The following is a 14,245-nucleotide window of genomic DNA, read 5'->3' as shown; positions in this document are numbered from 1 at the left end:
GAGGGGAATATTACTCAGCCATAAAAAAGAATGAAACCTTGTCATTTGGAACAACATGGATGGACCTAGAGGGTATTACGTTAGGTGGAATAAGTCACAGAAAGAGAAATACCGTATCATTTCACTTATATGTGGAAACTAAAAAACAAAAACGAACAAACAACAATAACAGAAAAGAGAAAGAGCCTCATGGAGAACAAATTAACGGTTGCCAGAGGGGAGAGGGGGTGGGAGACAAGCAAAACAGGTGTTGAGGATTAAGAGGGTACAAATTTCCAGTTATAAAATAAGTTACGGGGATCACGAGTACAGCAGAGGGAATATAGTCAATAGTATTGTAATTACTGCATGATAATAGATGGAAACTACATTTATCACGGTGAGCATTTCAAAATGCACGTAACTGTCAAATCACTTGTTGAAAACCTGATTAACGTCAATTATACTTGTTTTTTAAAAAAAACACTGAACCGTACATTTAAAAATGGTTAAAACAGTAAATTTATGTATGTTTTACCACAAAAAAGAATTCTAGAAGTAAAACCAGACGCCAAGAATCCATTCCAGATGCACTGAATATTCTCCTGGTCTAGCTGATCATTGTAACTTGGACTTCCTCCCCTGATGGTACATCTTAGAGCAAAGCTTACCTGAGTTTTAATGTCACTTAAAAGAAAACCTGTGTCCCTCACTTTACCTTCAACTTTAATCTGTCATTCTACCATGGTAGGTAACTTGGCACAATGGAGCAATGTGTGTTTGACGGTCATCAAGTAGGCAAATATTTAGCAAACTATCGAAACAGACCCAGGTTTGTACTTGCTATGGCACTCCCTACTGAAAAACTTCCATCACATTAATCAATCTACCTGCCTGCCTTGTGGGCACTGAAAAAGAAAATAAGTGAAAAACAGGGCACAGTTTCTGGCACCATAGGAAATAAATGTAGAGACACACACACACACCCTCCTCGCCCACGTTTCCTTCTAATGGGCCCTGGCTTATGTTCTCCATTCTAAACAACTAGCTTAGGATAAGTTCTGGAAGGCTCATCGGCCCCCACCTCCAAGCTTTTGCTTGTGCCACTTGCCTGCTATTTTGGAATGAGCAAGAAGGACATTTTATCTTTCCCCACCTTGCACAAACATTACCTTTGGAGCATCTGCTTTTCATATTAACCTATTTTCTCTCACTACCTATTATGAAAAGTTGCTTATAAATATGTTTTTGTGTTAATTCCTAAACTTCTCTCTCCTCTCTCCTAATAACGTGTATGTTCCTTGAGAACAGGGACTATGTACTTCCCTTCACTTATAAGTACAAGATCCAGATACATTTTTCTGCTATGACAGCTCAACTGTATTATCTTTCAGTGGGAATAAAACTATAGGATTTCTCTGGGGGCAGGGGACACAATTGAGAAACAGGTGACATATTCATTGTGGTACCTATTTTTAGCTTAACACTCGCTAAGAATCACAGTACTGATTAGTGGCAAAAAACAGGTAACATGAAATTTACCATGCTAACCATGTTCAAGCGCACAGCTCAGCAGCATGAAGCACATTCACCCTACTGGGTGGTCATCACCACCATCTACCTCCAGAACTCTCTACTTCTTGCAAAACTGAAACTCTGTATCCATTAAACATTGACTCTTCAAGTCCTCTCTCCTACCTCCAAACTGGCAACTAGTGCTCTGCTTTCTGTCTCAGAGAATCTGGCCACTGTTTCCGTTACCTCCCATAGCTGGGCCATTCAGTATCTGTCCTTCTGTGGCCGGCATACTTCACTCAGCAGAACGTCCTCAAGGCTCGTCCTGGTGCACCACGGGAGAACTTCCTTCCTTTTTAAGGCTGCACGTTATTGACTTTTGAGGGGGAAAAACAACCCTACACATATGTCTTAACAGATTATTTATTAACATGTCATTCTAAACATTACATAAATACAGCCTATATACTAGAGTATCAAACATTGTTCCAGTAAGAATTTCAAGATTACATTTAGGGCTATCTTAAGAAATATGAATACTTTGGCTTTCATTATTACATCAGATGAAAAAAAACAATTCAAAGAACAGTTTTCATTTCCTGCTACAATTAACAATAAAACCAAGTAGAAAAATAAGAGTGTATTAAAAAAAAAAAAGATACTCAAGTACTTTTCAAAGGACTTATTCCCATTTTCTTCACTACATACATACTCATACAAATTACTCAGTAATCTACTATGAGAAGTGGTTCTTCACCTGTATAAGGAACTTCAGGAAATATTTGTTGAATGAGTGAACAAATCTATGGAAATTTATCTACTACTTTAATTTGTGCTTTTTTTTTTAATTCTTTTTTCAAGTAAGAGCAATAGTAAACATACTGAAGTTCTTATTTGTCCAGATCATAAGCCTACAGAACAGTGATTGTTACAAACACTACCCATCATAGCTAATAATCAAATTAATGTGCATTTATCAACCTAGTAAGAAAAATTCTATCATGTTGCAGAACTAATTCTAATCTAATAATTGAATGGACTTCAATCACCTGCGACATGGTCAAGAAAAGGAAACTGGGACTGCTAGGCTTGTAGTTATCTCACTTATCAGTGAACTATCTTTGAGCCTTCACTCCCACCCAACCCCCACCCCCACACCGAAACATTGCTAAAAATAGCGGCTGCAGCATATCTTCCCCCTCCTATTAATTCGGCTCTGAAAATGTATTTAGGCTCCAAGTTCAGATGAGGGAACTTCCAAGCAGGAAAGAGTTCACTAGGGCACGCCCACAAATGGAAATGAGTCCACGGGCCAGAGAGCAGAACAAAGCTTTGTTCTCACAGCAAGCTCAATGGACACACATGATAAAACCCAGAGCTGAACACTCTTCCTCCCAAAATCACGTTTCATAAGCAGACCAAAACAAAACCAAACACAAAACCAAATTGAAAGACCCTTTTAAGTAGGATCTTTTCAGGAAAACCATAATTTTGATCCTTTTTTTAAGTTAAATTGTGTTAAATATTATACCTAACACATAAAAGCTGAAGAAGTCTAAAATGAAAGCCACTGAGATTACAAATAAGCGAATGTGTGATGATACTCGGCCTGGATAAAAGAGCTAAAACAAATTCCAAGAAGTCCTGCCAGAAAGGTGGTTTTAAGAACCACTTCTGAGTCTGATGTAGCAGATCTGATGATCTAGCTGCCATGATTTTAGGAAGGCCAGAGTATAGGAGCATGCCATTACTTTCCTCTTATGATGAGCATTTATGGGGGAAACGATGGGGGAGCAATTTTAACTTCAGTTCTCGGACTTTGTCTTAATAAAACAAAACACTGTTGGATAGTAGTGGAGATTCTAATTTATAAAATATTGACCTGTGTCCAAACAAAATTTCTTTCATGATCAAGTTTTCACAGGTAGTCCTAAATTACTACTCTTTCTGTGCTTAAGTCTTTAGAGAAGTCTTGGCCTAGAAGTTTATCTCTACATGATCAGCATCTCAATAGGTTTAACTCAGATTAAACTGATTACTATTTTGAAACACCATGAAATTAAAAAAGGTCCTCAGTAGTGCAAATACAAAAGCCTCAAACTATCTTAACTATGCCTCACAGTATGGCTACTGAAATAGCAATTAATGCAGCATTTCAACGAGCTCCAAAGTCAGCATCTTTAATTCACGGTGGGGCCTCTATGACTATCCCACAATTCACAGACTGTCCCAATTCCTGGTGTCAAAGGGTTGTCAATATGTGAAACAGAAGAATTACCACAGATTTCCCCTTTCCAAGTTCGTAAGTTCCTCTAATCAGAAACAAAACAAAAAAACAACCACCTGAACTTTCACCCCTTTACAACATTCCAGCCAAATTAAGGTCACATTTAAAATCTACATATCTGGAAACAAGAGTTGTTCAAAACGGGTTCAGGAAAGCTGTACATCCTTCATATATTCCTACACAGAGAACTGTGTCTCAGAAATGGGAAAAAAACAAAAAACAAAAAACAAAAAACACCTAATGGGTTTTTTACCTGCAAAATTACAACACCCGCAGAGCACAAAGGACGCACCATCGCCCATACCCCCAGGCACTCACAAAACCCAGCAGCCTTGGGCTTCAGTTCTTAAAGGCTCCACATTTACTGGCTTTAGCAATGAATTCCTTTAGCAGAGGGCCATCCATTTGCCAAAATGCTGCAGTCTGTGTAACTTCTGTCAAATGATTGATGCAAAACTTAAAGCAGAATTCTTCTAAATCCTGGACACACACAACAAAAATAAAAACAAGAAGAGGCCTTTTTTATTAACTTTGACCGAATTACTTCTATCCAAACCCTCATCCCAAATCTTTCACCCTCCCCTAGAAAAGATATTTGAGGCCAGAAACCTCAAACTAAGCAAACAAGTGACCATAGATAGGTATCAGAAAAGCACACACTACTTAGCCAAAAATAGTGAAAGCAGTAATTCCACTACCTCAAGTCTGACTCTTCAAAACACACACCCATTCACACAACCTATGGGGGGACAGCTTCTGCAAGGCTACCACACAGTCTCGTCCCACGCAGACTTCATCCTGAGAAGTTGAAAGCATACACCTAAAACTAGTACAATAATGCTGGCCAATTATTCTTCAATAATAACTAAAAACAAAGCTGAAAGCAACTTCAGTCCATCATGTTTTACCACAGTCAAGAAGTCTGAAAAAAAGAATTAAGACAGCTTAAAGAAGATTTTAAGAAACAAAAAAGTGATAAAGAGATGACTTCAAGAGACACATTAAAAAAGAAAAAAATTCCAAAGACCTTAAATCCACTTTTATGCTCTTCTAGATAAAATGCCATCATTCTTAAAGCCATAAGGAATAATACACTACAATTCCCAGTGAACTAATTTCTCAGATGGTCAATCCGGAGAAGAATATTCAAAGACTGGAGTTTTCAGTCAGACGAATGAAGTAACCAGCTACTGACACTCAGAAGGAAAGTAATACACACGAGTGGCAAACCGGAACAACTTAAAAACCTATTTGCACCAATGATAATACAGACTTTCATGCGCAGCAAAATGGCTACTATGTTTGTTCCTTTAAAAACTAGAACATATATTTACTAAATCAGTTAGGCACTGGAATGTATACAAAGTCTAAATATATAACAGCAAATCACGCTGAAAGCACTTATCACAAATACCTTGATTTTTTTTTAACTTTGCAAGCTACACTGAAGGTCAATACTCCGGGTTCTATCAAACCAGGAATTCAACATTTAAACTGCAGTGTCTTGGTTTCAAGTTTCCAGATACTGTCAAACGAGAATTTCAGGCAGGTTAGGGAAGGGCACATACAAACACAGTCACATCCCTTTCTACTCTCTCAGTGCAGAGCCCTGCAAACAAATGCTTCCTTCTTTTAAGGGTCCCTGAATGAGGTTCCCATCAGTCATATCACCAGTAAGAGATAAACCACCTCTATGTGTATCAGTCAGCTGCTGCCAGAGTTTTGTTTTCTAGATAATTCACAATGCATTTAAAATATCAGCACTGGGGCGCCTGGGTGGCTCAGTGGGTTAAAGCCTCTGCCTTCGGCTCAGGTCATGATCTCAGGGTCCTGGGATCGAGCCCCGCATCGGGCTCTCTGCTCGGCAGAGAGCCTGCTTCCTCCTCTCTCTGCCTGCCTCTCTGCCTGCTTGTGATCTCTGTCAAATAAATAAATAAAATCTTAAAAAATAAATAAATAAATAAATAAAATATCAGCACTATCTTTGCAACAGCACTTTTTAATAAGAGAGTCCCTGTGGGCTGAAGTACAGGTAAATGTTCTGTGTATTATAATAAAACAAAATGTTAAACTATATAAAACATTCCCTCTCACATTACTATTAAAGAAAAAGCCCTACTCCTGGTATTACAACCCAATGATTAAGAAACAGCTTTAGGGACTAAATTATATTCCACAAGGAGATAAAAGTCATTTTAATCTTATTTATCAAAAATAGAAAACTAGTTTTTCTACACATAATTTAGGAAGAAATAACAAGTCATAAGCACAGAAAGTTCTTCAAACCATGCAATGTATCAGATGAGGATCTTTAAATATTAACTTTTAATCACATAATTTCAAATTCAAAGAAGAATTTGAAGAATTCAAAGAAGACTGCACTAAATTGTGGCGTTGTAAAACCTTATGAGTTCCGTGTCTACAAATCTGGAATTCAAGCTCTTTTGAGTACACGTGAAAAAATGAGTTTACCCAGCTTACTAATTATACAGAGATGATCTTGGGTATAAACTTTAAGAACTTTGATGCAGTACAGGTACACAAAGGGTGTCTCTAATTACAAATCACTTCATACATTTGTGAAACTAGCTCTGTCAAACTGCCTTCCCTTCCCCTCCAACTAGTTTGAATTGGTTCGATAACTCAGTATTCAAAAAATGTTCTGCAGTTTCAAACACTGAAAGTTGAACTAGAGAACCCTGAAAATTATCTAAATCTGGGTTATTGAAATAAGTAATTGTCATTTAACGGCTAAATCCTGCGTAAGGCAGTTCTATGGAAAAGGAAGTACTGAATGCACTTGGAAGGAAACTGTTTGCAAGTTCATTTGCATGAAGCAGAGAGACATAGCAATGCAATTCACTCAGCAGCCAATGCTCTGAGCCGGCTTGTCTTTGAGGTGTAAATGAGATATTTTTCTGATTAATTCTTAAATATTTGAAGAACCTACATCATCTGTTTGCTCATTCTGCAAATGATCACATCTTCAATACCCAAAAAAGAAAATTCAACTCCTACCTAACTAATAAGGTAACTATAACAAGAGTGCCCGGCTTTATATAAAACATTTCCAAGAAGAACAAGAAGGCATCACCTGACCAGTAAATGAAAAAAGTTCATAACAGGGGTGTGCCTGGGTGACTCAGGCCATGATCCCAGGATCCTGGAATGGAGCCCCACATCAGGCTCCCTGCTCAGCAGGAAGCCTGCTTCTTCCTCTCCCACTCCCCCTGGTTGTGTTCCCTCTTGCTGTGTCTGTCAAATAAATAAATAAAATCTTTAAAAAAAAAAAAAGTTCATAACAGATTGGAGCATCTTCTTAAGGCCCATGGAATACAGAAGTGGGAAAGGATGCAAAATCAGGGGCTCTAAAACGATATTCTTGGTATTTTAGAAACTAAATCCCTTACTTACGACATTTTATGGTGAAATTATTATAAAGTGGTTCTAAGGCAAATCAGATAAAATACTAGATTTGTTGTAATCAGCAAGAAAGCTCAAAATATATTGCTATTCTGAAATAATTTATAAATTCACTCCAAATTTTTAAAATTATTCCAATAACTTTTATATTCTGAAAATAACTTGTTTTTCCTTCCCACAGATTTTCTTTGGTAACAAAGTAAAACACAGACAGTTGATGGTCTTTATATCCCCATTTTTAAAAATGCTACTGCAGCCTAAATGAACTTAACCAGTCCTAAATTCCCCAAAGCTAAAATAACTGAATGCTAAGAATTTTATTGAAGGCCACTTGGCCAGGGTGAGACAGGTTGTGTATGGGTCACAAGCCAACCTTGAGACATATTCCAGATGGCAAGACTGTGAACCATAACTACTTCTGTCCAAACTTGTTGTTAAAGTAATAACAAAACTCTAAAACTGTATGTTCAGTATTTTATAATATATATCAGGTACAAAATATTCCAGATTAAAGGGGTCTTTGGTTTGGTTTTTTAGAATGTACTTAAATGTCTTACTACATACGACAAAATATAGAAACGTACTTTGTCTCACTAACCAAAAAATATTTTATAGTCTACTGATGATGGAAAACTTTTAATTTCAGAAAGAAAAAAATGCTGACCATCAGCCTTTAGCACAAAATTTTTCAATACCAATATCCCAAACCAATTTTGGAATTAGATTCCTGGCCTTATTTTTATGACTTCCCAACAGTAGCAAAATCTTAGAATGTAAGTTGCTCACCAAGTAGGATTTTCTGGAAAGTGCTGTACTCTTGTTCCTAACTATTTCTCCTAATGTTCAAATATAAACAGAAAACAAAAATCTCCTGAAGACGGTATAAATACAAACATTTCAAAATTCGTGTGATGAGCTATAGAACTATCTCGATACAGTGTTTCATTCACGTCTTCTCCCTTGATGGCAATGTTCATTTGGGTTTGTACTAAAGGAATATGGAAGTGCTCCTGTGCCAAGTCCTTCCTCAGCTAAAACTTGGAGAAAGTTTGACAATGCACTCACAATGTGACAGCTCCACAACAAGCAGCTTACTTTTAAAAAAAATCTTCCTAACTACTGAGTCAATACATTTTTGTTGCTTTTATGTGTGTATATTTGCTTGGACATTATCTTGTCAAATGGGGTACAGAGGAACTGCAGGAACTTACAGAAAAGAGAAAAAAATAGGAGAAGCATGTGGTCTCCATCTTCCTAGCATTTGAACCACAGAATGAAGGAAAAGTCACCTGGTCTCAAGTGGAGCTTCTGAAAGTCAGTCAATTTTCTGGCAGTTAATTTCCAATCTGACTTAATATAGAAGCTTCCCATCAACTAATAAAGTGAGTGGGTTTTATTTTTATATTCTAAACACTTCATTTGGGGTTCCTGGGTGGCTTAGTCATTAAGTGTTTGCCTTTGGCTCAGGTCATGATCCCAGGGTCCTGGGATCAGCCCCACATCGGGCTCCCTGCTCAGCAGGGAGCCTGTTTTTCCCTCTCCCACTCCCCCTGCTGGGGTTCCCCCTCTCACTGTGCCTCTGTCAAATAAATAAATACAGTCTCAAAAAAAAAAAAAAGAAAGAAAGAAAAAGAAACACTTTGTTCACTTACTACATTCTACACCATTAAGGAAATATAATGTAAAAGTATATTAGTCAATTACAGAACTCCTATAAGAATCTTCAAAAAAAAAAAAATAGCCTAGAAAGAAAGAGGTGATTCTCTCCTTTTTGTCTTCTATTTTCTAATTTTTCTACATTGAATATATAATATTTGTGGGGTTGGGGTTTTTTTTTCGTTTTCTAAAAAGTACACCTTTGTGGTGAGGTATTTCAAATATATTTGTTCATTCATTTAATTCAACATACTTTTTTTTTTTTTTTTCATTTATCAGAGAGAAAGAGAGCACAAGCCGGCAGAGTAGCAGGCAGAGGCAGAGAGAGAAACAGGCTTCCCACTGAGCAAAGAGCCCAATGCAGTCCCAGGACAATGGAATCGTGCATGACCTGAGCCAAAGGCAGCAGCTTAACCGACTGAGCCACCCAGGGGCCCAATCAACATACACTCTTGAGTGCCAAACCAAATGCCCATACTGTGACAGACTCTAGGGAATCACATATATTTTCAGTCTCAAAGAAGCGACAGTATTTCATGTGTCTATACTTAGTATGAGAAAAACAAAAACTAGTAATAAAAAAAATTTCCAGGGGCACCTGGGTGGCTCAGCAGGTTAGAGCCTCTGCCTTCAGCTCCGGTCAATATCCCAGGGTCCTGGGATCGAGTCCCGCATTGGGCTCTCTGGTTGGCGGGGAGCCTGCTTCCTCCTTTCTCTCTGCCTGCCTCTCTGCCTACTTGTGATCTCTGTCTGTCAAATAAATAGATAAAAATCTTAAAAAAAAAAAAATTTCCAGCTGGCATGGGTAGAAGCGGCACAAGGTGTTTTTCTGTGACTTTTGGGGGTAGGTTTTAGCTTAGTGAAAAAGAAATTTCTTGTACCTAGAGCTGAGATGTTTGCCTCTGCCCAGATGGTTCTAACTGGCTTCAGTTAGCACTATCCTAATCCCAGGAATAAGGAACTCATTAGCTGTGAAGGAGTAGGGGAGAGGCGCAGAGAAGATGTTAAAGTCAATTAAAAAGTGGACAGAACAGGCATCAACCAATTTAAAATTATATCACTGGGTAGACTGTAACCCAAAGAAATAGCACTTTTCAATAAAGAAGTTCATGGTGTCACAGAAAAGGTAGAAAAAAATCTATACTTCCATTTCCTATAGACATAATTTACTTTGATCATCATAGCATCTGTTGCCAGACCACACACCTAGTCAGCTATTTGAACTTATTAAATATTTATAATCATAATCTCAAATAAAAATAGGACACATTTTGAAAATACAAGACGAAATGGTGCATTCTGACCCCTAAGTGTGATAAAGATGAAATCTGTCTTCCACCCCACTGCCAAGGCCACGGTTACAGACCTCTGCGGGTGTTTGGCAAATCCTGATACCAGGTTCTCTGCCTTGTCAAATGATGACAAAATACCTCTGAGAAGGTCACTAAAGTGTACGCTTTAACTGGACATCTTGAACTCTCAGCCTACCACTCTCTACCTTTTATTCTCTGTAAATTTATAAAACCAACCAGACCAGCCTTAAGTCCACTAATTATCCTTAATGCACCCTTCAGGTAGCACCATATTCATTCAGTTCCACAAACATTTATTACCGGGCGCCTACTACGCGCCAGGCACTACAGCGTACAGAGGTGAATAAGAACCAGTTCCTGCCTATGAGCAGCTTACAATCTGATGACACTTTGGTTCTTAACTTCGAGAAAACACACTAAACGCAAATTTCAGACTCCCCAAAGCCCGTTCATTCATAGATTCTCTAGAGATCCATGAATCCTAGATTAAGAATTCAATCCAGTGCAAAATCAACCATTCACAACCAAACACACAAACAAAAAGAGTCCAGACTGAGTTCTTCACACATGAATGAGTTATAATTAGACAAAGATAGAATTTCAGAGCACACACAGATACGAATCACACAGCATCTTTGGCTGACAACAGGGTAGAGTTAGGGAGATAGCAAAGTGGGTTTTGAAAAAAATATATATGCTGACCTTGAGAAACCCCCGAAACTACAATATGGCGTCAGTCCAACTGGGTAGGACACTTTCTATTTCGACCCACAGTAGAGCTGCTTGGACTTCAGTTAGTTTCTTTTCTTAGTTAAAAATGAAAGAAGAACAGCCATTTTTGAAACTATGAACACAGAACAAACAAGGAAGGCCAGCTTTCATTTTTTAGGGATCAGTCAGTTCATGGATTCCCTAAATAGAAGTGAAATTACTCCTTTTCCTTGTCTCATGCAAGAAAAGCAGGGGGCAGGCCATGGGGAGTCGGAGGAGGTGGTTTCTGTTTTTTATTTTATGTTACCTCTGCATCGTATCTGACTGCAGCAGAGAACAGTGAAAAGGCATTCTCCACTGTAATTCCACGTTTGATAATGTGCTGACAAAGCTTTCTCAGTCGGTTTTCACAGTAAGATGTAGCCAAGTCCAAAAGACCTAAAAGCAAAAAGTATGGAAGGTTTAATTAATTTTATGATAATTTCCCATAATTTATAAACATACATAATTTCGGTGAAAAGAGTTATGTGGATAAATCAACAGAAGTTTCTTAGTGAATAACACTCTAAATTTTATTAAATAAACCCTCTTTTTCACTCCCTACCTCCCCCACCCCCAAACAGACCTCTCCTACACTCACTTTATGCATCTTCTTCTACAGTACAAAGGAAGGGGAATAAATAAAATTAACCCCTCATTTTACTTCTGAGATGAGATGTTATTTCATTAGCAATGTATATTTCAGTATTAATAGATGAAAATAAGTCCATGGTCATAAATAAATGTATCCATAATTATTAACCATCATTACTATACAACACAATTTTTAAAGACATTTATCTTCAAATATTGTCTAAAAACCAGTCAACCTGACACTTTTTACACTTCAGCACTGTAAGAACACAACAAGAGAGTTGTGTGACCACGTGGCTTGGCCTGTCCCGCGGGCTGAGGTACCTATAGCATCTTCCGGCGGCAGGTCCACTGTGTCTGTGTAGAGGTACTGGAGAAAGGCACGGTATACTGGGTAAGAAAACTGGTCTATTTCTATCACCTCCTTCATATCCTCATTCCAGTAAGACTGGAACATGGACCGAAAGTGCTCACACCTAAACAGAACACAGAAAATTACCTATGAAGTTGCTGCGGTCAGGTAAGTATTACAGGCCTCCTTAACTATTCCTATCCTTGGGCCCACACACCCCAGGATCACGGATTTGCAGCTAGCAAAGGCTTTCACATTCACCATCTGCATATTTCCACTTTCATTTTTCGATGAGAACTATTAAATACTAAGAATTAGAAATGGAGCCTAGAAGTAAGTACCTAGCACTTCCAGTGTTCCACTGTCTCCATGTGGCAGACCTCATTCAGATCAATTATTCTGCTCATGTGTTTTTCTTAAAAGTATTATAGAGAAATACATTTTAAACAATGAAATTAAAAGAAATTCAGAAATGATAGTTCAAATCTTTGACTGTATATCAGTATCATTCAAGTAATTTATTTGGTTTTTAATTTTCATGTAATCAACATATCCTTAAAATGGTTTTAAATGCTAACTGGATTACATTTAGGCTGATTATTATCCCATTACCTTACATGATAAATTTCCTTCTTTTCTGACACACCTTCAAAATAGCCATTAGTCCTATTTTGTTCTTCTGCTTTGACCTGCTCCCTTTCAATCTTCCCAAGCCTGTTAGCAACTTACTCACAAAATACATTCACTGGGAGAGTCACAGATTTAAGAAAAAAACTTCAGTGGGTCTTTTTATGTTGTATTTGTATGGAAAAAGCCACCTGTATGAGGAACTGATTTCTAAATACTGGGTTTTCTTAAGTATGTCATTTACTTCAGTTTTAAAAAGTCACCTTTTCAAATCCTTTTAAAATGAGATATGGTTGTGCTCGCTTGGGCAGCACACATACCAAAATGAGATATGGTGTAAATAAACATAGATATTTTCAAAATCCATTCTCAACTAAAAATGGTTCCACCTACATAAGACATTACTTCATCTGAGAAGTAAAGAGAAACAGTTGTCTAGGCAAGGAATGACAAATTAAATGCGACAATTAAATGAAAGGAACAGATGGTTGACCAAAGGTTCATGGAAAGGAACATTTCCAGTTCACCTGTTAATACTTTGGTTCAGATATTTACTCTCTCAATAATAACTGACATATGGCTTTGGGGTTCCCTTAAAATGTGTTATTTTATAAAAAGATTTTCAACTAAATTTCAAAAGGGACTTATAAATGGCCACTTTAACTCCCAACAGTCTCACTTCATGTGCCTCTTTTTCAGTAATGGCAGCCTCAGGGCCCAAGAGTCCAAACCGTTATTAATAAATACAATCCTGTCATCATCTACTCTCTCTAAAGGACGTTTCTGTAATTGGGAATTAGATGTCCCTCAGGGTCAGAGGTTCACCACTCCTGACCGTGAGTTTTCTGCTTGAGGAAAAAGGAATCTTTAAGTGTAAAAGAAGATAAACACACTTTTCACTAAAAATCTTCTGTATTTTTTTTAAGCATGTAAATTTGTCAATGGAAATAAATACTCACCAGATCTTCATTTAAAACACAATACAGACAGTGAGCCTGAACGGTTCAGTCGGACTCTGGATTTTGGCTTAGGGTCTTGGCTTAGGGTCATGGGATCAAGCGCCACATCACCCAGGGTGGAGCCAGTTTGGGATTCTCTCTTCCTCTCCCTCTGCCCCTCTTCCCACCCTGGCTCAGAGCATGCACTCTTTCTCTCAAAAAAAAAAAAAAAAAAGGAAAAAAAACGCCAACACAGTACAAATATTCACATTACCACATCATGCCTTTTCAAAAAGGCAGGACTGCATACTCACATACACATGCAAAACTCTTCAGTAATGCATGGATCCCATTCACAAAAATACTAAGTTGTACCATTTCTCTCTACTGCCAAGGCTATTCCTTATCAGTCTCCATTTTGTGGGCTAACAAAAAAAATGGGGATTGCAACAACAAAAGGTTATTAATGTCTTTAAGTTCACACAAAAATACCTGATTTTCAAAACAGCCTTATGGACATGGATATATTTCCCATCAATTCGAAACTTCAGATCAGCAGTTTCTGGACTATCAAATTCTTTCTTCAGTGATTCGGCAACTGTTAAAAAGTCTTCATGCTCTGAAAGCAACAAACACGTTATTAATACAAAAGGCTCAGGAAACGTGCTAGAGATATGAAAGACTTCAAAAAAATAACCATTAGCATGATAGATAATTCCATCAGATTTTTTTCAAGAGTTCATGCCTTATTTGACAAATCAATTTCACTGTATCAAAATAAGTACTTTGAGTCTTTACCAAAAATAGTAGT

General features: G+C 37.6%; 1 protein-coding gene across 3 annotated transcripts in view; it reads right to left on the bottom strand.

The window, feature by feature from the left end:
- Positions 1-1,899: 1,899 nt before the first annotated feature.
- The window catches only part of LOC111147065 (RCC1 and BTB domain containing protein 1), a 50,792-nt gene continuing 38,446 nt past the window's right edge, over positions 1,900-14,245 (bottom strand). For all 3 annotated transcript variants that reach the window (XM_022502935.1, XM_022502936.1, XM_022502937.1), the window contains 4 exons: positions 13,927-14,053; positions 11,842-11,993; positions 11,192-11,322; positions 1,900-4,261 (listed from right to left, as the gene is read on the bottom strand). In XM_022502935.1, the coding sequence (XP_022358643.1) occupies positions 4,121-4,261; positions 11,192-11,322; positions 11,842-11,993; positions 13,927-14,053 (551 nt within the window). In that variant the 3' untranslated portion in view covers positions 1,900-4,120. The remainder of the gene's footprint in view (positions 4,262-11,191; positions 11,323-11,841; positions 11,994-13,926; positions 14,054-14,245) is intronic.

Source organism: Enhydra lutris, unplaced genomic scaffold (assembly GCF_002288905.1).
Source record: "Enhydra lutris kenyoni isolate GAN:26980312 unplaced genomic scaffold, ASM228890v2 scaffoldscaffold15, whole genome shotgun sequence".
Taxonomy (NCBI): domain Eukaryota; kingdom Metazoa; phylum Chordata; class Mammalia; order Carnivora; family Mustelidae; genus Enhydra; species Enhydra lutris.
The sequence above is the reverse complement of the archived record's forward strand: the minus strand, read 5'-3'. Positions and strand labels throughout refer to the sequence as shown.